The 25,346-nt window shown below is 44.5% G+C and overlaps 2 protein-coding genes across 4 annotated transcripts; both read left to right on the forward strand.

The window, feature by feature from the left end:
- The first annotated feature begins 32 nt into the window (after positions 1 to 32).
- Positions 33 to 7,103, forward strand: CTSH (cathepsin H). 3 transcript variants are annotated; one of them, XM_084531776.1, is made up of 12 exons: positions 33 to 176; positions 420 to 451; positions 618 to 723; positions 820 to 890; positions 1,014 to 1,118; positions 1,330 to 1,416; positions 1,974 to 2,029; positions 3,191 to 3,272; positions 3,355 to 3,423; positions 4,093 to 4,199; positions 5,577 to 5,702; positions 6,303 to 7,103. In XM_084531776.1, exons 1-12 carry the CDS (start codon positions 104 to 106, stop codon positions 6,376 to 6,378), a joined length of 990 nt encoding a protein of 329 aa, XP_084387902.1. In that variant the 5' UTR covers positions 33 to 103; the 3' UTR covers positions 6,379 to 7,103. The 3 variants fall into 3 exon arrangements, with proteins under 3 accessions (XP_084387902.1, XP_084387904.1, XP_084387903.1); XM_084531777.1 differs by lacking the exon at positions 33 to 176 and adding an exon at positions 202 to 271 and having other exon boundaries at positions 388 to 451; XM_084531778.1 differs by lacking the exon at positions 420 to 451 and having other exon boundaries at positions 34 to 194.
- Positions 7,104 to 7,518: 415 nt separating this feature from the next.
- On the forward strand, positions 7,519 to 25,068 carry BLM (BLM RecQ like helicase). The gene is made up of 21 exons (XM_084531775.1): positions 7,519 to 7,675; positions 7,752 to 8,404; positions 9,209 to 9,398; positions 9,845 to 9,966; positions 10,109 to 10,241; positions 11,286 to 11,971; positions 12,835 to 13,011; positions 13,431 to 13,549; positions 14,160 to 14,273; positions 14,999 to 15,097; positions 15,186 to 15,334; positions 16,058 to 16,164; positions 16,843 to 17,003; positions 17,543 to 17,738; positions 18,186 to 18,376; positions 19,227 to 19,374; positions 19,743 to 19,942; positions 21,122 to 21,314; positions 21,652 to 21,774; positions 23,089 to 23,296; positions 24,736 to 25,068. Exons 1-21 carry the CDS (start codon positions 7,575 to 7,577, stop codon positions 24,917 to 24,919), a joined length of 4,254 nt encoding a protein of 1,417 aa, XP_084387901.1. The 5' UTR covers positions 7,519 to 7,574; the 3' UTR covers positions 24,920 to 25,068.
- The last annotated feature ends 278 nt before the right edge of the window (positions 25,069 to 25,346 follow it).

Genomic DNA, 25,346 nt, shown 5'->3' on the forward strand with positions numbered 1-25,346 from the left:
GTGGCGGCGGGTCCGGCCCGCCCCGGGGAGGGACCGGGTGCCCCGCTCCGCCCCGCGGAGGCTCAGCACGGCTCGGCTCGGCTCGGCACGGCACGGCTCGGCGATGGGCTACCCCGTGCTGCTGGCTTTGGCCGCGCTCCTGGCGCCCGCCGCCGCCTCGGCGGTCACAGCCCAAGGTACCGGGAGGGGATGGGGTGGCACGGCTCGGGTCGGCACGGCACGGCTCGGGTCAGCACGGCTCGGGTCAGCACGGCTCGCTGCGCCGCTCCGGGTGCTCGCCGGGCCCGAGCTGCTCGGCCGGGGACGGGCTGGGGCGAGCCGGGCTGAGCCGAGCCGAGCCGTGCCGGGCTGGGGCGAGCCGGGCTAGGGCGAGCCGAGCCGGGCGAGCCGCCGCCATGCCGCTGTCCTCTCTCCCGCAGAGGAGCAGCTCTTCAAGGCCTGGATGCTGCAGGTAAAGCTCCGCTGCCGCCGGGGACCGAGCCGAGCCGAGCCGGGCCGGGAGCGGCTCCCCGGGGGCGCGGGGCCGGGGCGGCTCCGTGCGGGCCGGGGGCGGCTCGGGGGGCGCCCGGGGGCGGCTCCGGCTCGGGGGGCGCTGCCACTTGTGCGCCTCGTGGCAGAACGGGAGGCGCTACGGGCCGGCCGAGTACGGGCACCGGCTGCGGGTCTTCGTGGGCAACAAGCGGCGCATCGACGAGCACAACGCCGGCAACCACAGCTTCGAAAGTAGGAGCTGCCCCTGCCCCCGGCCTCGCCTCCCCCCCGTCCAGCGCCCTTCGTTGGTTAATAAAGCATTCCTCCTCCCTCCTTTTTTCATATAAGTGGGCCTCAACCAGTTCTCCGATCTGACCTTCACGGAGTTCAAAAAGATGTACCTGTGGAGAGAGCCCCAGGTGGGTTCATAGGGAGCCCGTGCCATGGGGGGCTCTGTGCCGCGGGGGGCTCCGCGCCCACCCAAGGGCCAGCACCCCGTGGCTGTGTGACCCGAGCCCGCAGCCCTCCCACCTTGCTCGCAGAACTGCTCGGCCACAAAGGGGAACTTCCTGCGCAGCTCGGGGCCGTATCCAGACTCCGTTGACTGGAGGAAGAAAGGAAACTACGTGACACCCGTGAAAAACCAGGTGAGGAGCGGGAGCGATGGGCAGCACAGCAGGAGCGGGCCTGCAGGGGAGAGCACCTCTGTGGGCTTTTTTGCCAAGGGAGCCCCTCGGGACTGGGGTGGGAGGATGCTGCAGCCTCCCGGGCAGAGGCTGAGCCCCCGCTGTGCCTCCTGCCCTGGCTGGTGACCCCGCTGAGCATTGCAGACCAGTTTCTCCCCTGTTCCTAACTCAGGGCCCCTGCGGGAGCTGCTGGACCTTTTCAACCACGGGGTGCCTGGAGTCAGCGATCGCAATTGCCACAGGAAAGCTGCTCTCCCTGGTAAGAGGGGTCCCTGCAGCGGGCAGAGCCCTGCAGCTGCACGAAGCCAGGAGCTCTGTGTCCCTGGGGATGTGCCCATCGCTGTCCCCGCTCATGGTCTGAGTGCCCCATTGCTCCCAGCCTTGGGCAGAGCCTTTTTCGGAGCAGGATGAGGCCACGGGGGCTGAGAGCAGCGCGGGGGGACACTCCTGAGCTCCTGGAGCCTTTCTGTTCTGAAGGGCCGGAAAGGCAGCAGCCGCTCAAGTGACATACCCGAGGGCTGGGTATTAGTGTTAAAAACAAACTTGACCTTTGGACGAGATCTCAGCCAGTGCCTGGGGGCCAGGCGGTGTCAGCAGGCCGGAGAAGGAAGGCGCCTTCCCCAGGGAGCTGCATTCCCCTCCTCTTCCTCCTCCTGCTGCCTCTGGCAGCGCTGGCCCTGTCCAGAGGGGTGACTCCAGATCGCACCGGGGCTGCCTCCATAGGAGCAGCACCCAGACCTTGCCCGTTGTGTGCGGTCTCCCTGGCTCTGAATGCAGTTGTTTGTACGTACACTGACACAAAAACCTTGTCTGCAGGCGGAGCAGCAGTTAGTTGATTGCGCTCAGGCTTTTAACAACCATGGCTGCAGCGGGTAAGTAAGCTGAAGTAGTGAAGAATAAACATGAGCATCTTGTGGTCCATGCTTGACAGCCTTCCTCAGGTGTTAGGATCCTTCCAGACCTTGAAATGTTTGTTTCTTAGAATCTTTGAAATGTTGTTTCCCCTGAGCTGGAATGTATCAGGGATAATGGTTTGGGGTTTTGTTTTGTTTCATTTTCTTGTTTTAATTTCACCCTCTCTGAAGGTTAGAATGTTTCACAAAGTCTCCAACACTTCCTAACTTCCGTTGTTCCTCCTCTTTATTAGTTTTTCTTCTGATACTTGTTTTTTTTTTTTTTTTTTTTTTTTTTTTTTTTTTTTTTTTTACAGATACTAGTCACGAGTGCTGTGTAGCTAGGCTCTAACGTGCTTAGGGAAAGCAAGGGAAGTTTTATCTATTGCATTGCTCATGGGTCACGCATATCTCATGGCGCTGTAAGGACCCACAGAAACCTCTGCTTCCCCTTTGGTAAATTCCTACTGGTGCTGCTAGAAGCAGAAAAAAGGGCTTTCTGAAATCTTTTTTTTCCTGTAAGATAAGTGGTCCCTGAGGAGTGCTCAGAGAGCTGAGAAAACCACTTTTGTGCATTTTCTCTTTTACGTGACTCGTCGTTGCAAGCACACCCTGGTCATGCTCCCCTTTCCTTCCATCCCCACGTGTGCCCCCCAGGCAGGGGGGCTCAGGGGGCTCCTGCCCGCCCCAGGCTGTGTCCTGGGGCCCTGGGAGCTGTGTCCCGGCGGCAGACTGGACATGGAAAACCTCCTCTTGGGGGGAGAGGCCAAAGTCCCCCTGGCAGTGGAGCTCGGTTAGCAGGGTTAGCAGTATGGCCTTGGCATGGTGGCCTCGTGTCTTGGGGCTCCTGTGTTGGCATTGTCCCCAGGGAGCCCTGAGAAGGAGGTGTTGGATGTCTGTGCAGGCCCACGTGTAGGACTGTGCCCAGCAGTGGGACGGACTGGTTTGGGGCTCCCAGGTGGGGAGATGCTGTGGGAACAGACCAGAATCTGCACCTCAGAGGGTGCGGGATGCACACTGCCCTTCCCTCGCTCCCTCTCCGTGTCTGTAGGGAGGTGCAGGAAGGTTTCTGGTGTGCTCTGCAGAAGCTGCTGCGTTGCTGTCCTAATTAATCTGCATGCTGGCTGTGTTGTTTTGCAGGGGCCTGCCAAGCCAAGCTTTCGAATACATAATGTATAACAAAGGGCTGATGGGGGAGGACGCCTACCCGTACCGGGCTGAGGTACTGCCGGGCAGCTGGGGCGCGTGTCTGCAGCGGGGGGTGCAGAGGGGGCTCTGGCACTGACCGCTTTCCGTCTGCACAGAACGGCACGTGCAAGTTCCAGCCAGACAAGGCCATTGCGTTCGTCAAAGATGTTATCAACATCACGCAGGTAAGTCCCTGAGGGAGACGTTTCCAAACTTCAGGGCGTTCATTCACGCTGTGCCAGGCCTGACCTGGAAAGCGCTCGGCTGCCCTGAGGCATGCTGCTCCCTGCAGGGTGTATGGGGCCTGGCTGACCCCATACAGGGCTGGCTGACCTCGTCCCCAGCTCGCGGGGTGTCTGCACCCACCTTCCCTCAGCAGGGCACACACCTGCTAAGCTGCAGTGATCTCAGGCACCTATAAAGCATGCAACCAGCTCCAGTGCCTGCAGGGAGGTGTCTGAACAGGGCTGGGCAGCGTGGTGGTGATGGCTGCCTCTCAAAGCTGCTCTCCATCAGCTTGTGTTGCTTGGCAGGAAGACATTACATCCTGACTGCACCTGTGTGGGCTACTAAAAGTCCCCTAAAAGTCCTGCTGCTTCCTTTTCTGAAGGTGGCACCAGTGGAGTGCTGCAGTCACGTACAGGTGCTAGGGCCTTTGCCTTCTGTCCACAGTGGGTGTGCCTCAGAAAATAATAAACTCTTGGTTCTTGTGTTTCAGTGCCCATGAGAGGCACATTTCTGCCCATGAGCAGAAAGCCAGGAATGGCCACTGTGCCCTGACTGCTGGTCCAGGGCATTGTGACTGGTCCTAGTTTAACCAGGAGATAAATGACCCTGGGATCTTCTTCTTGCAGTACGATGAAGCTGGCATGGTGGAAGCGGTGGGGAAGTACAACCCGGTGAGCTTTGCGTTTGAGGTGACGAGTAACTTCATGCACTACAGAAAAGGAGTCTATTCAAAGTGAGTGTTTCTGAGCCTGGAGGGTGAGAGGGAAGAGGGGCTGGAATTGCTCACATCGCCATTTCTCCTTCTCTGTGGCACTGGACACAGGGAATGGACTGTATTCTTGCATTTCCTTTTAAACAGAAAATTGGAAATATAAGCAAATTGAGCCTTAAAATGCTGATTTCCCAGGGGGAGCAGCATGAGGAAGAGGGAACAGCATGCTTGCAGACAGTTTAGTGCTGGGAGCCCATCCAACCTCAAGGCCAGGCTGTGTTTGAAACACAGGTCTATAGCAAAGGCAAAAAGCTACTGAAAGGGCTGGTTAGTACACTTCAGAAAGACTTTGGAAGCTGATGGTGACAGGGTAGATTTCTGTTAGGCAAGAAATGGGAAAAGTGCATGTTTGGAGAGAACTAGAAAAATGCTTTAGGGTAATGAATCCCCAGTCACGTAGAACTGCAGGGAAAATTAAACGAAGAGTCTAAGCGTGAGCGATCTGCCCCAGGGAGCTGCAAGGGAAAGAGTAGGCAGTGTCGTGAATCCAAGTGGCTTTGCTGTTGCAATAAACGCAGTAAGTGTTTACTTTAAAAGGTTGACTGGGAGCAACAGGCAGACCTAGGGTGTGAAAGCAGGGAGACAGTCAAGATACTTTGTAATAGGACTCCAGTTTAAGGAACCCATCAAGTAAAGTTATCATGTCTCAGGGAGATTTAAAGTCAAAGTGTATAGAATAATTGGTGTCCCAGGGGTTTCAGCCTATGCTCCACAGACCAACTGTTAACAGATTCAAAAAGAGTAAATCTTTAGTGGTGGTTATTGATCTTTTAGTGATCTGCAATTTGAAATTGCATAAAAACAGCATTTGTGGAGATGGGAGCATGTAGCTTGTGATGTCTTGATAGCAAGTCAGCAACTTTTATTGAGTGCAATTTAAAAACAGGAAGTGCAAAGGAAATACAAGAAAATGTGTAGTGAGATTGAGGAGCTCACTGTTGCTTGTGCAGTGTGTGAAATGTACTAAGAACTTCTGTTTTTCGTTGGAAAAATCCTTTTGCTTTTTTTTTTTTTTTTGTGTGTGTGTGTGTGTGTGTTGTTCTTCTGTAACAATGTTGATGTTAATTCAGAACAAAAGGCCAGACCAGGTGCTAGGATCAAAGGTCCATATAGTCTAACAGCCTGGCCTCTCATACAGCCAGTAATAATTTCTCAGTGAGAAAACAGAGCTGTATCTCCTTTTTTTGTCATTCTTCCCTACTCGCCACAGCTGGAAGTTCAGAGTATCCATTAGTTCTTTTTGTAGTTTAAGTGCTATCAAAAATGCTGGCTAGCCCATAATTAAATACATGCTATTGTTTTATGTAAAAAAAAATCTGCATGATTTTTCTTTTGCAGCCCACGATGTGAGCACACTCCCGACAAGGTGAACCATGCTGTCCTAGCTGTTGGGTATGGAGAAGAAAATGGGACTCCTTACTGGATCGTTAAGAACTCTTGGGGCCCTCTGTGGGGCATGGATGGGTAAGGAGGTCCCAGTATCTGGTAAAAGAATGTCACGTGCATGGGATTCCACCTGCCCACGTGAGCTGCCAGGTCACCCTGATGCTCTCAGGCTGAAATTTCGCAGCTGTTTCGTAATCTGTGAAAAGGCAGGTAAATCATCCGAGCCTTGTGAGTGAAGGAGAGCTGGTTCTAAAAACTGGTCTGGGGTGACTGGTTAGGCCAGGCCCTCAGATCAGCTTCTGGGAGCGCCGCTGTGCAGTTGATGCACCTGGCTGCTGCGGGAGCTGCGTGGTGGTGCAGTGCCTCTTCTGTGCTCACACAGCCAAAGAGGAACAGGTCGTGCTGCAAGTTCACTCCAGCTCCACAGTATCTTGTGTATTTCCAGGTGCAAGTGAAACTTTATAGCTGGGTGCTAGCTCGCAGTATGGGGGGACAGGGAATGGAATGGCATCTCCTGGTGACCTACTGGAGATAACAGCTCTGTGACACGTATCTGCTCTTTGCATTGGCATGAGAAAGGAACTCACACAACAGCAGTCACCGTTTGTCAGTGTCAGGCATGCTGACTGCTGGAGGAGCAGGGAATACTCACTCATACCTGCTTGTTTCTCTTTCCAGGTATTTCCTTATTGAACGTGGCAAGAATATGTGTGGTCTTGCTGCTTGTGCATCTTACCCTATTCCCCAGGTGTAAGAAGAGAGCACAGGCTGCGGAAAGTGGATACAGAGAAAGGAATAATTAATCACGTGTGAATTTCTAAATGGTAGAATCAAGAAAGCAAGAAGAAGAAAGAAGTCTGCTGATATTTGTTAGGTGCAGGTGGATTCCTCTGCTTGCACAAAGCTTCCTGTGGTAGGCAGATCCGTGCCCACTGTCCCTAGCCCAAACCAAGCGTGCTCCTGCCCTCACAGCCAGAACCCCCAGCTGCTGGTGGCGTGTGCCGGGCTCCCTGTACTGAGGGGGGACAGATCCAGGAGCACACGAGGCACAAATGCCAGGCAGCCCCCGATGTCAGGGGGCTGTACCACAACCCCAGCCCTTCCCCAAGCCACTCGTTTCTGTCAGCAGATGCAACTTTTTTAGGGACTTCTCTTTTTTTCTCTGAAGGCGATTTTTCCTTTCTCTAGAGAAAGACGAGTGCTGTGATTTTTAAGTTTTATACGTGTTCATTTAACGTTTTTAGTATTTCTGTAAAAGATGAACAAATGAGGCTATTTTAAGGAAAGCAGTGAAGGAAGGGATGATTTTCTTTTATCAATCAATCAATGAAGTAAAAACTTTATTGCCGTTTGACAACGCTCCTGTGGGAAGCCCTTTCGCCAGCAGAGGGCACTTGTGCGTTGTGTGGTGCTGCCGCTGCCCCCGCTCCTGCCTGCTACCGGGACGAATAAAAACCACCTCCACTTCCCCCTCGTTAACAGCTGTGTTAATTAATGAGCACGGTCACGTGCATCACGAGATGCTGCGCTAACAGCGGAAGCGTTGCTTTCTGATCACGAACACGGATTTAACGTGGTTGAAAAACAAACAAACGAACACAAAAAGGCCCCGTCAGGCCGACGGGCTCCGCGCGGCGCTCCCAAAACCCGGGGGACCTCCCACCCCCCCCCCACATCACCCCGCGCCGCCATTTTGTGGAGGAGGCGGGCTGCGGGCGGGGCGAGTCCCGTCGCCATGGAGACGGCCCGGCCGTGTCGTCACTTCCGGCGCAGCGCTGCCGTCCAATGGGCAGGCGGGCGGCGGCTGCGCGCCCAATGCGAAGGGCGCGCGCGGCGTGGCGGGAGCGGGCGGCGGGGGCGGCTCCCGCTGAGGCGAGGCGAGGTGAGGTGAGGGGCGGCGGCGGCGGCGGCGGGGCCCTGAGGGGCCGTGAGGGGCCGCCCGGTGCCGCCATGGCGGCCGTGCCGCACAACAACCTGTGGGAGCAGCTGCAGCTGCACTCGGCCCGCGGCGCCCTCAGCAAGCAGCCGCCGCCAGCGCGGAGCCGGTCTGGGTGAGTACCGGGGAACGGCGGGGGGCGGCCGCCGGGCTGACCGGGCCGACTGACCGCCTCACCGCCTCTCTTCCAGGGGCTTCACGTTCAAGCGGACCGCCCCGTGCGGCCGGGAGCGCAGCGGGAGCTCGGCGCTGCGGGACAAGGACGTGAACGCGGCGCCGGCCGGCGGGCAGCGCAGGAAACCCGGGGAGCCCCTCACGGTCGGGGGCTGCGGCCCGGCCCCGGCCCCCGCCGCGCTCTGCCCCGGTCCCTGCCCGGTGCCCCGGCGCCCTGCTGAGGGGGCGATCGCGGCTGTCAGGAGGCCGCTGGCAGCTCCCGGCCGGGCTGGGGGTCCCGCTCCGCTTGGGGCCCCCCCCGTGGCGGTGGACGATGAGTGGGACGACATGGATGACTTCGACTTGTCGGGCATCGAGAAGCGGTTCTCCAAGCCAGCCCTTCTGTCCCCCAAAGGCCTGAGGGCCGCCCCCAAGGCTCCCCCGAGACCGAGCTCCTGTGCTGATAAGCTGCCCGGCGCCGTGAATGGCGACACAGCGTACCCAAAATCTGGGGCATGGGAGCCCAAAGGAACGCCTCCCGCCGAGGAAGAGCAGCCCTCATCCCAGGGCTCTGTCGTCTGTCTTGGGGACTTGGTCCACTGTGACAGCAACAAGATTGTGGGCGAGGATCTTCAGGAGAATTTAGCTGCTGGCACGACTTTGGATGATGAGAGGGAAGAGGCTCACACAGGTAGCAGGCTATTTTAAAGCATCAATGAACTAGAATGAAACGTGTTTGTATTTGCACGCCTCAAGGCTTCATTTTTCAGAAATGTAGAATTTGTGAGCTCTCAGTGAAATCAGAGGGAGCTGCACGCTCCTATCTGACAGCGGTCTTGGGCATGTGGGTTTCATGTTGGTAACTGTGCTTTGTAGATGTGCGGTGTTGCAGATAGTGCAGAACTGTCTCTGCAGCAGCAGGTAGCATGCTACCAGTGGAGGTGCAAGACTTTCCAGATGCCATTCCAGAAATAAGTACCAGTAACCTGCAGAGATGTTACAGAGAAAAAAAAATATATAAATAAATTTATAACTCAAACAAAAGAGATCTAAAATCAACTGATGCCTAAATGAAACAATGAGAAATATCAAACCAGGAAACGAGATCTAGGTTGATTTTTAAAAACAAGCAAACAAATGGGGGGGAAGAAAAAAACACACACATCAATTACGACCAAAAAGTTCATGGCCATCAGTCAGTATGCATCTTTGGCGGTTCTCTGCTTCACTTAGTTTTTCTGTTTTAAGTTTCTTAGTTGTTATTGTTTGAAACTTTTGGTCCTTATTTTTGAAATTAATGTCTTTATGCAACTGATTAACACTGAATGGTGTTTTCTGACTATTTATTTGTTTGCTGTTTAAAAAGTCAGAAACTATATTAATCTATTGTTTTGAAATATGGCTAATAGTTTTTTCCTCTATTCCATTGTGTTTCTGTTTATACCAGAAAGAGTTTTCAGTGTTACCTAACAATATCAATACGCTTCTCTTTCAGCTACTAATGATAAAAGTGGTGGAAGCCAGAAGCTAAACAACAGTGAGAAAAACAGCCAACCAGAGGTGGATGAGATCAGCAACGAGCTGTTAGCAAACATTGAGCTTGAAGAGGATGATTACTTAGATGTAGTTCCGCCATCCCCTGAAGAAGAGCTGCCTTCCTTCTCACCATCTGTAAAAAGCATTAGGTAAAACAAACCTAACGGACAAAGCTGACTATTGTTAGGATGATTTTTTAAAACTAACAAAAAAATATGAAACTAGTGCTTGTTAAAAAGTTACCATTTGAGTTGGTTTTGACTACTTCTTGCTTGGCAGGTTAGCAGTTGACAGCTGCTATTAATGTCTTCTGAAACACCTTAAACATTGGTCGTAACAAATGTGACTTTTGCTTCAGAAAAAGCAGAGTGATTTTTCCTGTCATAGTGAGAGAAAGAAAAATATTGAAATGAGTCTGTACAAATTGGCACGTAACAGTTAGATGTTAGCTTACTGATGGTACTTAGATGAGAAATTTTTCTTTTATACTCAAATGCTGCTAGTCCAAAAGATAAAGTTCTTTTATGGATTTTTGTAAGGTGTCTGTAAATCCAATGCATTTCTATATTTTAATGACTTTTTGTTTTAATGTTAGTAATATTTTCAAAGAATCTCCTACTGGTGGAAGATCAACAGCTAATGGCATTGAGTCTAAGCCTGAGAAGATTACAGCAAAACAGCCTGTTGCTGAAAGTGATCCTAGGGCAGAGGACGCAGGTACGTGAAATAATTTAAAATCTTTAAATGCATTAGGTTTTGGCAGTGGTTTGCAACTTCTTGTTCTCTGATGTATCCCATGTAATCTGAGAGCCAAAAAAAATAGTGTTACTCTTTGCTGAAGTATGCTCTGACTTTGCAGATGAAGGCCCACATTTGGAACAGGAACTCTACAGCGTCATGGATGATATTTGTAAGCTGGTAGATGCCATTCCTATTCATGAGCTGAAGTCTCTGTCATGTGCAAAAGAACTACTTCAGCAAAGGGATCTCCGGTACGTCTCAATAAATGGTATTTCTTATTGCCATGTTCTGTATGAAACCATATCACGCCTGTAGGTGTCTCCATCACACTGAAAACAGTACAGAAAGCTTTTTTTTTTTTTTTTTTTTTTTTTTTTTTTTTTTTAATAAAAAGCCTTAAATAACTGACCAAATAAAGTTTTAGAAAAAATCCGAAGACTTCCTGGCAGAATCCTGGAATTGTTAATGGTTTCAGAAGAAAGAATCCGATTCCATGTTCAAGCTGAGGCACAGGTAGTGCTGTATCTTTTCTCTGGAAGGTAACTCTCACCAGGTGCTTCTGAAGAAGCAGGGTGATGCGATATAATCTGCTAAGTGTCATCCTGATTTCTTGTAACCTGAGGCATTAATTTAATATTCTCTTGTGAGACTCACCATCCCTGACAGTAATGATCTGTGACTTCTACTAGTATCTGTATACCTGTCATCTCTCAATTTGAGCGGTGCTACTACAGGCTGCCTCCTCCTGTATGATTTGGTGACACAATGCATAGACAAAAAACAGAGATCTGGCAGTTTGGTTTGTGTTTTTATTGGGCTGGAACAGTGCTTTTTTCTAAACATTCTTGGTAAAACTATTTTTTTCTATTATTACTGTAGTCAGTGATGATCTTCAGAAAGTACAGAAAAACATGATTTGTTTCAAGCATATTTTTTACTTCTTTAACTTTGGGGTTGTGCCTTTAAGAACTTTATGCTCTGTGTTGCCTGAATCAGTTCTTCACTATTAAGAATTCCTTTAATACCTGTGGTGAACGCATATTTATTTTGTAATTATTGTGTTCAACTGAATTCTGGTATTATTCTCTCTTCCCTAGATTTGTTTGAAGTATTTTGAAAATATAGAATCATAATATCCTGAGTTGGACAAAAAAACAATGTAACCAACATATGTTAATATTTTAAATAGGAAGGAAGAGACAAAAATGTTTAATGTATGTTGTATAAAGGGATATATCAGTGCTTGTGATTTAAATATTCATTTTCATTCTTCCTTCCTTTGCCATCTCTTTCAGGAGAAAATTGTTAGCTAGTTCTGTCACTTTGAACACAAGTAGCACAAAAACCACTTTTCCTAGAAACTGGAAGGCGTGTGTGCAACAAGACTCTTCTGCGCGTTCTGGCACTGCTTTGTGTTCTGGCCCTAACAGGAGTTCTGTCAGAAACTCACCCAAATCTACAAATCAAAACTCGGCTACCTCTTATGCTTCAAAGCAAACTGCTCAGGAGATCATCTGCCTAGAAACTGCAGAACTTTCTTCTTCCAAGCTGAACAGCAAAGACAGAACTTCTCTCAGCCATCCCTCAGAGATGTCTTTCAACAACAGCTGGTGTGAAAAAACAGTGGTGAGAAACAGTGAACACTGGCATCTTCCAGAGAGGCCCATTACGAGCACTGCTCTGAAAGGTCCGAGCAAAGCCCCTGCTGGCACTCCTGCATCAGAGCGTTTAGATGCGAATGATCCAGACTTTGATCTCGATAACTTTGATATTGATGATTTTGATGAGGGCTGGGAGGAGAATTCAGTGACTGTTTCGGCACCTGAAACACCATCTACGCCATTGTATCAGCCACTCAGGGAAGGGCCACCTGCCAAATCCTTGCTCTCAAAGATCATCTCCACAGCCAAAGGATCTTCTCTTGCATCAAATCCTGTTGCTCCAAAGTCAAGCTTCTTGACGGCAACAAAGAACCAAACAGGTAAATTTATGCGAATGAGGATTACTGTTTTTTCTTTTTAATTTGTGTGTATTTATGCTAAGTCTAAGACCAAGTAACTTACTGTAAATGACATCAGTGCCTTTGTGTTCATGTTGAAATTTGTTTTTATTTCTCTTTGTAAAGATGACATTGCAGAATCTTTTTCCTCTCTTTTTCTCCTCAGAGTGTTGCCAGATTTGAATATTTATTTGCCATGTAGGTTGCAGACTGCTGGGGAGATGAAGCTGCTAAAATTGGAAACTGGAATGCTTCTGTGGTTTAATTAAATGACTTTGCAGTTGCTAATTTAACGCTGTACAATAGTCTTAGCTGCTTATAGAAAACATTTAAATTTGGGTACTTGGTGAAGTAAACCTAACCCCTCTGGTGCACGAGTGTAGGTCAGTATTTCCAATTCTTGTAGGAACGGGGAGGTAAATGCAGAGGTGTATTCAGTCATGCAGGTTCACTGTCTGAATAGGCACACTTCTCTGCTGCTGATGCAGCTGGCCTCTAACTAATACTAGTTAAATACAGGGAGAATATTAATAGTTTTTCATGGTAGAGATAAAGTTTTACAGCATAAGACTATGCATTTTATACAGTTGTGGCCAAGTTTGTTTAAAAAAAAAATAAATAAATGAGATTAGTGTATAATCAAAATTCATACTTTAGCCAGTCTTAAATTCTAGTTGTATGCATTTTCATTTACTTATATTAATTTACAATTTTAATTTAGAAGGTTTAAAGGGTTGAAGTGTTGGCTAAGCAGTCTGTTACACTGAGGGAGTTTTGTGTCGAAAGAGATAAAAGTACAATTTGGTATTGGAACTTATTTTAAGAATATTTTCTCTGTCTACTAGAGCCACTGGTTAATAACCCCGCACTAGAACGTTTCAGGGGTATGAAATTTTCCCACTCTGAAGAAATGATGACTATATTTCACAGAAAGTTTGGTTTGCACACTTTCCGGACGAATCAGCTGGAGGCCATCAATGCTGCTCTTCTGGGAGAAGATTGTTTCATCCTAATGCCCACTGGTATGTATCTACAAACATCACACGGCTGCGGGCTTTTGAGGTCTGACATGCATTAGAGAAATAAAGAGCTGTCGTTCCTTTTGGAAGGCTCATGACAAACTATTCTTTCTCTGTGCCTTTATGGAGGTTTTGCTAAATTGTGCTGCTCGAATTCTGTAGCAACAGGATTTCTGGAATTCTGAATGCACTCGGGTATTTTGAATAAGGTGATTAAATTTCACTCTTCCATAATGTATCACGTGACAACTCTTCCTTCACCTACAGGTAGCATCTTAAGGACTCATTGGTAAAAGTTTGTTTCTTAAAGCACTGTTAAATGCAAAGTAAGAAACAGGACTGTTTTCTTCTGCTCTTTCTCTGCCCTGTCTCCCTTTCCTCTTGATACCTAATACTTGTTGCATACTGTTTAATTCTTACAGGTGGTGGTAAAAGTTTGTGCTACCAATTACCTGCTTGTGTCTCTGCTGGAGTCACTATTGTTATTTCTCCGCTGAGATCGCTGATAATAGATCAAGTTCAGAAGCTGAATACTTTAGATGTAAGTTCAAACAAGTTATTTAATTAAACTGCAGATAAGTGGACTAGAAATCTGAAATGTTACAATAAATCTTGTATGTCTCAGATATAAACTACAAAAAATAATTAATGTAAGCTGTGAAGGCACACCTGTTAAAGTTGTCTAGGAAGATCTACATTAGATGAACTAGAACATATATGCAGTCTACTTCATCAATTTGTTGATGTTCATGTATTTGTTGTTGAAGCTTAGTTTTCAAGAAGATGTACCTGATTCTCAGATTCTAAGTGTAGTGTTTAGACAAGTAAATAGAAGTAGGCTGGGACTGTAGAAGAAGAGAGCACTAATAATTCCTGAGGTAGGAGGGTTCTGAGGATGCTAATCATTTCTGGATAGAATAGAATTTGGCTTATGATCTTTTGGCTTTATCATCAGAAAGATTATGCAATGGCTCCTGTACAGCAGGGATTCAAATGCTGTCTGTAAAAACACTTTCAACGCTTTCTTGTGTAATGTTCCCTAAGGGTAGTAAATGGATATACTTTTTACCTGCTTTATAACCAGTTATAGGACTAGCATTTGAGGATACTTTCATTTTGCACGTATTAAAACCTAATATTATTTTTTACAGATTGCCGCAACATACTTGACTGGTGATAGAACAGATACTGATGCTTCGAACATATATATGCAATTGTCAAAAAAAGATCCTATAATAAAACTTCTGTATGTCACCCCTGAGAAGGTTTGTACTCAATCCGAATTGTAAAGTCCTGGAGGCAACAAGAGGAGGATTGCTGTAAGAATAAAAGGGAAACATAGAGTAGGCTTCTTGGAAAAAAAAAAGTGTGAAATATTTTTAATAGAATTTAGTAAGTCTCTACATGGATGCAACTAAGTTCAGTCAGTAATTAACCGAGAATGAAAACTGAGTGTAACGTCTGCAAAATTTAAACTCTTGAAGATGCTACACACAGTGTTTTTGCTTTAATGTATCATAGCACGTACTAGTGGCTGTTGGAATCTAGGCTACTCTGAACATGATAGTACAGGGTAGAAACATGTAACTACCAAGCTGGCAGGTGACCATCAAAAGCCCGTCTTGTAGTTAACTGTATGCTGCCTTTAGAAATGGTGTTCCACAAGAGCATTGCCAGAGGGAACTACTTAGTGTGCTTAATGTTTCTTCCTACAGCTTTGCCTTTCCCTGTCTTCTATGACATAAGTCATTTAAATTCAATCAGATTATTGGACCTCTGGGTAGCTGATCCTAGAGCTTTATGGCAATCCCACATCAGCTGCTTCATTGTCAATTAAAATAAAGGTGATCGCCATCACCTTTATGCCTTCAGGCTTTACCTGTGCAGTCCAGATGAACTTTGTAGTACAGAACAATTGTTTCTGCAGTCTTAGCTAGGGTGACACTTGGCTTTGTTTCCTTTCTAATGCCTCTGGTGGGTGTTTACCTAGGTCTGTGCAAGCAACCGACTGATGGCAGCCCTGGAAAATCTTTACAACCGGAAACTCCTAGCACGTTTTGTCATTGATGAGGCCCACTGTGTCAGCCAGGTGAAAACCTTGATTTGTTTTTCACAATGGCAAAATCTTAGTTGGAGCATCATACTCAGTTATTTTTCAATTTTGTTTTTTTAACAAGTGGGGTCACGATTTTCGGAAAGACTACAAACGCCTGAACATGCTCCGCAAGAAGTTTCACTCTGTTCCTATGATGGCTCTGACTGCCACTGCTAACCCAAGAGTACAAAAGGATATCCAGAATCAGCTTGAGATGTTAAGACCACAAGTGTAAGTTGTCCAGCAGTTTATTGAAACAATTTGAGCTGCGGAAGATTTGAATGGAAAACTCAGGAAAGCGAGAAATACGTTAGAGGTCCATCTGGAACACTTACGTAGATGTGTCAGATTAAATTCCGTGCGCACATTCTCATTTAATCAGACTTAAATGTAGATTATTTTAATAATAATAAATCTTGCCAAATTCTTCCTTATTTGATTAAGGAAGCTGTAAGTGTGCAAGCTACATGTTAGAGTGCATTTCATGAGAGTGCTGGAAAATCCAGAAGCAGGAAGTGTTTTTTAGTTAACATTGACAGTAACTTAGAGTATGAGTTACTATTGGGTCTGGATCACATTTTAACATTTTCAGTGTACCTGATGGAAAAGTAAAGCACTCTGACTTTTCTTTTTTAATTTTAGAAATACTGTTTTGTTGACTTTTTAAAAAAAAAATTTAGAAATCTGTATGAATGTTAGAATGACAAGCATTTCTTCCATGCTGACTTCCACAGTGCAATGTAGCTTTCTTTATTTTCCAGCCATGGGAAAAACAGAAATTTTAGACCCAAAGTGTGAGTGATGTGAGGATAGTGGAACAGTAATTCCTGTGCAGGTAACACAGGACTAGTAGTAGTTACTTGAATTTGAGACATTCCAGTCAATTCCTAGCTTGTTGAATGGACTACTGCACTCATACAACTGGTGAGTACCAATAAGATGTCTTGTTTTTAGGTTTACAATGAGCTTCAACAGGCATAACTTGAAATATGATGTATTGCCCAAGAAGCCAAAGAGGGTGGCAATGGATTGCTTGGAATGGATTAAAAAATATCATCCGCGTGAGTACTGAGCAATGTAGTGTGCTCCTATGCATTTTTATGAACTACTTTATAAAAGCTTTTCCTGCCTTTACAATACAATATATATAGTTAAAAAAAAAAAAAAAAAGCCTTGTGCGTTTTTCAGGCTACTCGTACATTTACAGAAACAACAAGTAGGAGGAAAAATACTGCTGATAATGAGAATCAGATTTACAGACATCCTAAACTTGAGAGTTCAAGATAAGACGAAAAAGGAAATTATGGTAGTGCTCTGAGTAATCTATCTGGAGGTTGCCATACCTTTTAGTGTCATCTAATACCCATACAGTTTTAATAGTTTAATTCTGTTTGTCTGTGCTTATCTGTGGTTCCCCTTAATCATATCTTTTGTGAGCCATATCTGTCTCTGCTCTCATTTTGGAGTCCTGCTTCTCCTGCTGTTGGAAGCTGACTACATGAAGCTCCCTTCATAGCTTCTCTAGTGATGTAACCTAGTAAACAAGTGAGGAACTGAATGAGGAGAAACTAACTAAACCATCTGATATTAACAAACTTTGCTTTTTTGAGCAGTTACCCATTTTTCCCCTATTGGAATCAATGTAAGTGTAATGCGCTATTTTCTCTGACACGGGTATGATTGTTACAGCTTTGTTCCCTATCACCTGCTTTATTCTAGCACATCTCTTATATTCGCAGATGACTCTGGAATAATTTACTGCCTTTCCCGTCACGAGTGTGACACAACTGCAGCCATTCTGCAGAAGGAAGGTCTTTCTGCACTCGCCTATCATGCTGGCCTCACTGACTCCAACAGAGATCTTGTGCAAAAGAAATGGATTAATCAGGATGGATGCCAGGTAAAAGAAAAGCAGCTGGGGAAGGTGGAGGGGAAGGAAGTATTTAGAGGAAAGTATTTAGCGGAAGGAAGAATTTAGAACATTTGTATTGCTCTTGGCCTGGTAAAGGAAAACAAAGTTGTGTAACATTATTGCAAAATCAGATGCAGGGTTAAATAACTGATCATAAGAGAGCAGTCCAAACATGTCAGTTGTCTTTTCATTGTGACTTTTACAAATCAAAGACCGCAGTACTGCACCAAGGTATGATACTCTGGGAATAAGGAACTGAGCTGCGCAAGGCTTCTGAAACAGTCCTAGGTACACTTGCTGAATTGTATTTTGAGATTCTCAAATTTGGAGTTTTCCCTCTATGGCAAAAGGGTCTTCTAAAAGAAGAAGAGAGAGACTTCTTCTATTCTGTACTTGTCTTGCAGGTTTCCAATTGAAATTCTCTGTTCTGCATAATTTCATAAGCCTGATAACATGCCTATTTTTGGTGCAGAGTACTGCACAAGTGATTTTCGTAACTCTGCATAACAAAGTGTGATTTCTTCTAGGTTATATGTGCAACAATTGCCTTTGGAATGGGCATAGATAAACCTGATGTACGCTATGTTATCCATGCTTCCCTTCCTAAATCTGTAGAAGGTTACTATCAGGAGTCTGGCAGGGCTGGACGAGATGGTGAAATGTCTCACTGTCTGCTCTTCTACAGCTACAGTGATGTAACCAGACTTAGAAGACTAATACTAAGTAAGTGATTTTTTTTGTATTTGGAGCTTAATTGAGACAATAGTAAAGAAGTCACTTAGTTGCTGGTTTCTGTTTCAGTTAGGCTGAGTTATTTTCTCACTTAAAAGTGAGATGGTGTATGGCATTGCAAAGATGGGAGAACTGTGCACCTTTGTTTTATTATTTACCTGAATGATTTTCTGTAGTGAAAGATTTTTATTACTTACGCTTAGTTCTAGTCAAAGCCATTTTTCTTTATACGTATTTATCTCTTGATTTTTATCATTATAAATTTTTCTCCATTCTTTAAAGCTTGAGAGATAAAATCTGGTTTAGGTTAGTTCTGTACTAAACTACTTGTCCTTTTTTAAGCAACAGAATATTATGTTTTGTCTTTTTGTCTATCTGATAATACAAAAAGACAGAAGTGAAGATAAAATAAATATGATTGAACTTATTGCATTTCAGTGGAGAAAGACGGAAACAGTCACACAAGAGAAACCCACTTTAACAACCTGTACAGTATGGTTCATTACTGTGAGAATGTAGTTGATTGCCGGAGAATTCAGCTTTTGGCCTACTTCGGGGAAACTAATTTTAACCCAAACTTTTGTAAAGATCACCCAGAAGTAATTTGTGATAACTGCAGTAGAAAGAAGGTAAAAATCTGTTCTTATTTACAGTGCTGTTAAACTGATCTTGTATTTTGCTGCATTTGAATAACGGTAACATTACACTTGGGAAGGTAAATAGAGAAAATGAGTAAGATGTCTTGTGGTTTTGTGATGCTGGGTGCTTTGAATTATTTTTCAGGGTTTAAACAAGAGTATAATTACAAAACTATCCGCGGACTTATGCTATGTATGTTTCAGCCTGGGTTGACTAGCGAGGTATAAAGATGTCCCTTAGTGTTGCTTTTTGGCCACTGTGCTTATTGGAGACAGGAACTAATATAACATCAGCTGGAATGGCTCTGATGTTGGCTATCAATGGCTGTGATGGCTATACCTGATGATGTTGCTTCTCAAGCCAATGTTTGTAGCATTACCCTATACATAGAATCATAGAAAACAATATGTCTGTGATTGTACCAAAAATTGACTAGAATAATGCCTATTTTGTCCAGCCTTCTCATTTTAATGTGTGTAGGAAGCAAAAGCTCTAGTGCATGGCAGCAAAAAATTACAGGAATGCTTTGCAAACAATTTACCTTGATCATCGGTACTGACTCAGCAATCTTGCAGCTCTTTGTATAGAATTAACACACTAAAGGCTACATACAGTCAGCTGGTATGTCTCTTGTCTTGCATTTTTCAGAGCTATATCTAACCTATGCCTATACTCCGTCACTGTAGCTGTACTAACTAGCAAATCACTATTTCTGTGTTTGGGACAAAATGAATTCATGACTAGAAAAAGCTCAATAGTGAAAACAAGATCGTCAGTGACACAATCTGCATGAGGATAGAACCACATCTGGTTGTTTCCTAATCAAGTCTATTTTAATAGGATTACAAATCAAGAAACGTAACCGAGGAAGTGAAAAGCATTATAAGATTTGTACAGCAACACTGCGGACAAATGAGAGGAATGAATGCAAAGAGAAATGCAGGTTCTGGAAGATACACACTGAATATGATGGTAGACATTTTCTTAGGTAAGTATTGTTTTCCCAGAAACAAGACCTAAATACACACGGTGCATAAACTCCTGATGATCACGAGGTCTTTGTAATACCAGCAGTGGTTTAAAATAATATATATTTGGCAAAATTATTCTTCCCAGGAACCTCTTGATGGTTAAATGATTGAAAATAAACGAGACTAAAGCTTTAATCTCTTTCAGGTTGCTATAGCGATAATATTAGTTTTCTGCTGGTGCTTGGACTTTCTGGTCCTTGCATGCTGTGTGTGTGTGTACGTGCTCAAACCACGGAATACTCTTGGGAGTCTTCAATGAGTTTATAAGCACATGCCTGTGAAGGCGCTCTAATTGCAGGCTAATCCTCTGCCTTCTGTTGCACAGGTACAAAGAGTGCGAAGATTCAGTCTGGAATATTCGGGAACGGGGCTGCATACTCAAGGCATAATGTGGAAAGACTATTTAGAAAACTGGTATTGGACAAGATTCTGGATGAAGACTTGTATATTACAGCTAATGACCAAGCTGTAGCTTATGTAATTCTAGGAGAGCGAGCACAGGCTGTGCTAAACGGATCACTGCAGGTGAGCAACATTCTTTTTCCCTTGAACATACTGTTTTAAGGAATATGCTGCAGTTTTTGTGCAGCATATACCTTGTGATTTTTTTAACATAGTTTGAGTACCCACTGAAGTACAGTTACTGATCTTTAGTAAATTCATAGAGCAGAATCTGACAATCATGACTTGCAGTCCAGTGTTCTAATTGTAATGTCATGAAGCAAAAGGTGAGTTTGAGAGTACTGGAGAGGGTTAAATCTTCCTGTTCATTCTCATTCTACTTGATTCCATCATGACAAGAATGCAAGATTCTGGGACTGTTCAGCCTGGAGAAGAGGAGGCTCAGAAGGGATCATATTAATGTCTATACCAGAAGGGAGGGTGCAAAGAGGACAGAGCCAGGCTCTTCTCAGTAGGGCCCAGTGCCAGGAGGAGGCAGTGGGTACAAACAGAAACACGAGAGGTTCCGTCTAATCATCAGGAAGAACTTCCTTACTGGGCAGGTGACTGAGTAGGGGAATGGGTTGCCCAGAAAGCTTGTGAAGTCTCCTTGTTGAAGACCTACAGAAGTCAGGGGGATGTGGTCCAGGGCAAGCTGCTCCTGTTGGCCCTGTTTGAGCTTGAGGACTGGCCCAGGTGACCTCCAGAGGTCCCTTCCAACCTCAGCCATTCTGTGATTCTGACCAACACAGGAAGTGCTAGCAAAGGAGGAAAAAAAAAAAGGAACAGCACTACTTTATTCTGCATTTTATGCTCTGTTTTTTTCCAGCCATTGATGCTCTCTGAAAGAAAATGCACTCCTCCAAGAAGGTCATGAAACCAGTCTCAGAATTGCTTGAGGCAGTGCCTCCTCTGCATTAGTGCTGTGTTTGGAGAAGAGGAGAGCCCTCAGCAATAGACCTAGTGACCTCTGTTTAAAGCTAGCTGTGTATTGCTTTCACAGGGCCTTTTCCTGCGTTGTGTAGACTTGCTTTGCTTGTTCTTTGTAGAAGAAACTTACAGGTGGTTGAGAATGGGTGCTTTATCAACTGGCCTGTAAAAAAGATCACTTTAAAAATGTGTACTGGGTAAACAGCTTTTTTTGGTCCATCAGAGAATACTTTTGGTTTCTTTCACTCTTCTTCTGTGTCATCAATCTATGCTCTAATTACTGCTCTGCAGCAGCTCCCCTGACAGAAGGTATCGATCGGCTTATCTTAACAGGTGGAATTTCATGAAACGGAAAGTGCCAGTGCCATTAGAAGACAAAGGGCTTCTGTGACAAAAATGTCACAACGGGAAGAGATGGTTAAAAAGTGCCTCAGCGAACTTACAGATACATGCAAAACTCTTGGGAAAGTCTTTGATGTGCATTACTTCAATATTTTCAGTACTTCAACTTTAAAGAAAATAGCAGGTAATGTCAACTGGTTGTTAACCCCCTGTAGGCAGTAGGCTGCATGTGCAACTGCAGCCTTTTCTGAGGGAAAATCTAGTTTCCTAAAGTTTGGAGAGAGACAGTTTGCCTATACGCAGCTGAGTGAATCCCATGCAAGTAGCATATGCAGCATAGATTCCCCTGGGGTGTACTAACCAGCTAGAAGTAAATATGTGTAGAAAAAAAGGCTTGCTTCCCTGGGGAATTAGTGGGCACCGTGGCACGAAAAGGAATGGATTTTCTCCAGAATGTTCTACTGCGATCTGCATTAAAAAGTTACTTTGCTGTGTCTAACTGGTGCTTTGTTACGTTACAGAAACCTTGTCTTCTGATGTGGAGGTTTTGCTGCAGATAGATGGTGTCACTGAAGATAAACTGGAAAAATACGGCGCAGAAATAATTAAAGTGATGGATAAGTACTCTGAATGGACTGTACCAGGTTTGGTATTCTTTGCACTAAATGTGTGTGCTCCTATATATTCCTTTTCCCTCCTTCTCTGTATAAAAGTTCCCCTGAAAAGTCACCTGGTTTTAAACACAATCACTGTTTCTTCGAGTTCAGTGAAAAGGGAGCAATTTCACATTCTCAGAACATGCAAAGATCTTCTCACTGGTTAAATTCAGCATAGTTCTGAAAGTCTTTCCCTTTTTCAGTCTAAGCATACTGCTGCACTCCTTCCGTGTTAGTTATTGGGGTTTATGTAATATACTTAGACAGAGACTTCAGGGCATTCAGGTTAAAAATCTTGCCCCCCCCCCCCCCCCCCCCCCCCCGCATATTTTTCCATCTGAATCTACAATGTACTGGGTAGTGCTGTAGCCTGGCAGACCATCAGTAACAACTGCCTTTTAGTTTTCACAGTAACTGAGATCAGCAAGTCCAAGTCTGCACTTGCTAGCTCCTGCTGAAATGTGAAGAACTTTCAAAACTAGATGGAGGGGGCAAAAAATAAAAATAAAAATAAAAATAATAAAGCTAGCAAGTCAGTATGCCAGTATTTTACAGACCCTTTTACAGCTCTTAACCTTATGCACAGAGTTCAGCTCAGTGGAGAACTAAGCCATGAGACTGGTAAACGTGGCAGTGTCATGTGAGCATAGCGTAGCCTCTGTTGTAATTAGAATATTTTATATATCTTGGCCATCAGTTTAAAAGTGATCCTTAGTTATGTTTAAGGAGGCTGTGTTTTCATATGCTGCAATGTGAATAAATTCATGTCTACAAACCTCACTTAAGTGTTTCATTTGACTGCCTGTGCAAAGAATCATGTCCTTTTTGCTTACAACTGATTGAGGAGGAGCTCTCAGCTGTCTGAGCCTTTCAGCGTCTCCTGGTGCTGTTTTAAAAACCAGTGCTGTATTTGAGTGTATTATTTATGGTATATTCCCTGCGTCAGCTGGAAAGAATTATGGAAGAGAGTGTAAAGGCAGAAAGCTCAGTGCTACCAAAATAGTTTAGAAAAAAAGCCAAGCTAGTGAAAATAGGGCTAGTCTTCTCTCTCTCTCTCTTTTTTTTTTTTTTTTTAAATCATGATGAGGTAAACCAAAACTTCCTTCTGTCTGTCTTTGCTTTACAACAACCTAAGAAATGCCTCTAGCTGAGCCTGGAGCATCACCAGGAGGACTGTGGTGCAAGGAGTATTTGAATGGCAAGGACAGAAGTTTGGCGCAAATAGTGTGCTCTAGCTGACAGTTCTGGCTGCCCCAGGCAATGTTTTGATTTCATTAGTTTTAATTCATCGTCTGTCTGCAGAAGATGCTGCCTGCCAAAGTGTGGACACAGCTGCCGGGAGTACTGGCACACCTGAGAGTGAGGAAGAAGCGGGAGATGTAGTTACAACCTCAAGCTATTTTTGCAATAATGCAAACCAAAGAAGGAAAAGGAAAAGGCCACCAAACTTCAGAGAATCCAAGAAGAAAAAGACAAGCAGTGCTGGTAGCCAGCAGTTTCGTCCCAAAGGGTATGTTGCTTGTGATCAGTTTAACTTTTTTTTTTCCTGAGATGATGATGATCCCAGAACTGCACTGTTGTCCTAGTGCATTTTCTTAAGTAATTGTATGGGTTTATGTATGTTAGTCAATCAAATACTAGACTTTAAAAATTAATTCAGTATCAGTTTCAGGCTTCTCAGCAGGGGGTGTACCACTACACTGCTTCCACTACTGCCAACGTGCTCTTGCTTATCTTTGCCATTTCTGTGGTGGGGTATTGGTATTCCTCAAACTAACGTGTCAAGCTTATAGCAGGAGCAGAATTTGCTGCAAAAATAAGCCATAATTTTATGATGTCCCTTTCCACTGTCTGAAATCTCAGTATGCAGGGCAAAGTAGAGGTACGTTCTCAATGTACCTTCATACTAACATTCACCTGTAATTAGACTATGTGACTGCACTGGAACCAAACTTCAGCTTTATTTTTTTCTTAATTGGCTTGACCATTTTCTCCATGCAGTACAAGCTCTGAAAGCGTGGAGCTTTCTTGCTTTATCCTGCTGGGCTGGTTGTGAAGTGCAAATATAGCCTTGCTTCTGTTATTCTTAAATCTATGCAAATTCACAGTGGTAACATAGTTTATGGTATCATGCACAAAAGGAAGCATAGTTGGCAACTTAACGGAGTCTATATGAAGAACACCTGTTTAAAACTTTATTTTACACTTCTGTTACAAAGAAGTGTTTTAAGGTATTTCACAGCTTGTCAGCAAAGAATTTACGTTGCTTGCTTTCCAGAATAAGCTAAAATATAATGGTAGTTCTTTCAAAACTCCTAGAGCAGTGTCAGTGGTAAAATGGATGTGTTAAGTGTTGGAAAATTGGCTTGCAGTCCTTTGTTAATTCAGAATTTAGCACTGAATGTCACATGTTTGAGTCCAGGATCCTGGTTGGTCTTGAGCTTCTAAGGCAGCTCAGCTTTTCCTTGCTTTTTTCTGTCTTGTTTTTTTTTTTTTGTTTTGTTTTTTTTTTTTGTTTTTTTTTTTTGTTTGTTTTGTTTTGTTTTGTTTTTTTTTAGGAAATAGCAGTTCCAGCTCAGTATGTTTTATTCCTTTGCTTTCCATCTTCCCATCTACCTAAAATATTAGTAATTAAATGCTGACCCTGAAGTGTCATTTAATGTTGATACTCTAATTAGATTAATAGGAGTTAGGTCGGTTTAGCATTCTGTGTTCATATTTCAGGCTGCTTCTTGCCCTTAGGCAGATGTCAGAGCAACAGCTACACTAAATTTACATTTCAAAGGTATTCTTGCAGCCATGTGTATTTAAAAAAAGGTTCAAAAAAATGTAGTTGTCTAGAACATCTTACATGGTGTGCAACTGTATAAATACGCCACGGGTAGGGAATGTGGCAAGTAAATCAAATGTTTGACACACAATGCTGTAATTTCTCTCTAAATCTTGCAGCGGTTACAGCAAGTACCGAAGGACCAAAAAGCCATCCAACTCTAAGACTCCACCTTCATCTGGCTACAGCTCAGCGTCGTACAGCGTTAGTGCCACACAGGGAACTGTTGGAAAACTGGGGATTATGGCACCACCAAAGCCGAAAAACAGGCAATTCCTTCAGCCTTCATATTCACTATTGTAACTAGGAAAGTGTAAATACTGTATAAAAGCATGCCATGAAGCTGTAATCATTGTTTATAAATTTTTATTTGATTTGCTGAACTTTCTTAGATTTGTACACCTGTGAAGTCCAAAATTTCATGTTAAATAAATATTTTTAAACTCATAAATTTTTCAGACCTTTTTTCTACTACAAATATGAGTTCTGACTCGTTCTAGATGCCCTACTGTTTCAGGGAAAATAATCCCTGTAAGCCTGCATTAAAGCTACCTCCAGGATACACTTGAGATCACGAATCAAAAGCAGTTACTGGAACTGTGAATCCCAGAGTTGTGGTTGCCTCTGTTCTTCTCCCTTGCTAGACATCTAAGTAATTTAGAGCTACATAGCAGAGGAGTTCTGAGAATTTAAGTCTTGGGATGTTAACCTGACATATAAAATACGATTA

Source organism: Aythya ferina (assembly GCF_964211825.1).
Source record: "Aythya ferina genome assembly, chromosome: 11".
Classification (NCBI taxonomy): domain Eukaryota; kingdom Metazoa; phylum Chordata; class Aves; order Anseriformes; family Anatidae; genus Aythya; species Aythya ferina.

What these genes read in the sequence shown, in the direction of transcription:
- BLM (XM_084531775.1), top strand. Translation starts at nt 7,575, where the DNA reads ATGGCGGCCGTGCCGCACAACAACCTGTGGGAGCAGCTGCAGCTGCAC. An exon ending in CCATCTGTAAAAAGCATTAG is followed by an intron (nt 9,399 to 9,844) that starts GTAAAACAAACC and finishes TTTTAATGTTAG; the next exon opens with TAATATTTTCAAAGAATCTC. An exon ending in TTTCATCCTAATGCCCACTG is followed by an intron (nt 13,012 to 13,430) that starts GTATGTATCTAC and finishes TAATTCTTACAG; the next exon opens with GTGGTGGTAAAAGTTTGTGC.
- CTSH (XM_084531776.1), top strand. Translation starts at nt 104, where the DNA reads ATGGGCTACCCCGTGCTGCTGGCTTTGGCCGCGCTCCTGGCGCCCGCC. An exon ending in CGGCAACCACAGCTTCGAAA is followed by an intron (nt 724 to 819) that starts GTAGGAGCTGCC and finishes TTTTCATATAAG; the next exon opens with TGGGCCTCAACCAGTTCTCC. An exon ending in CCTCTGTGGGGCATGGATGG is followed by an intron (nt 5,703 to 6,302) that starts GTAAGGAGGTCC and finishes TTCTCTTTCCAG; the next exon opens with GTATTTCCTTATTGAACGTG.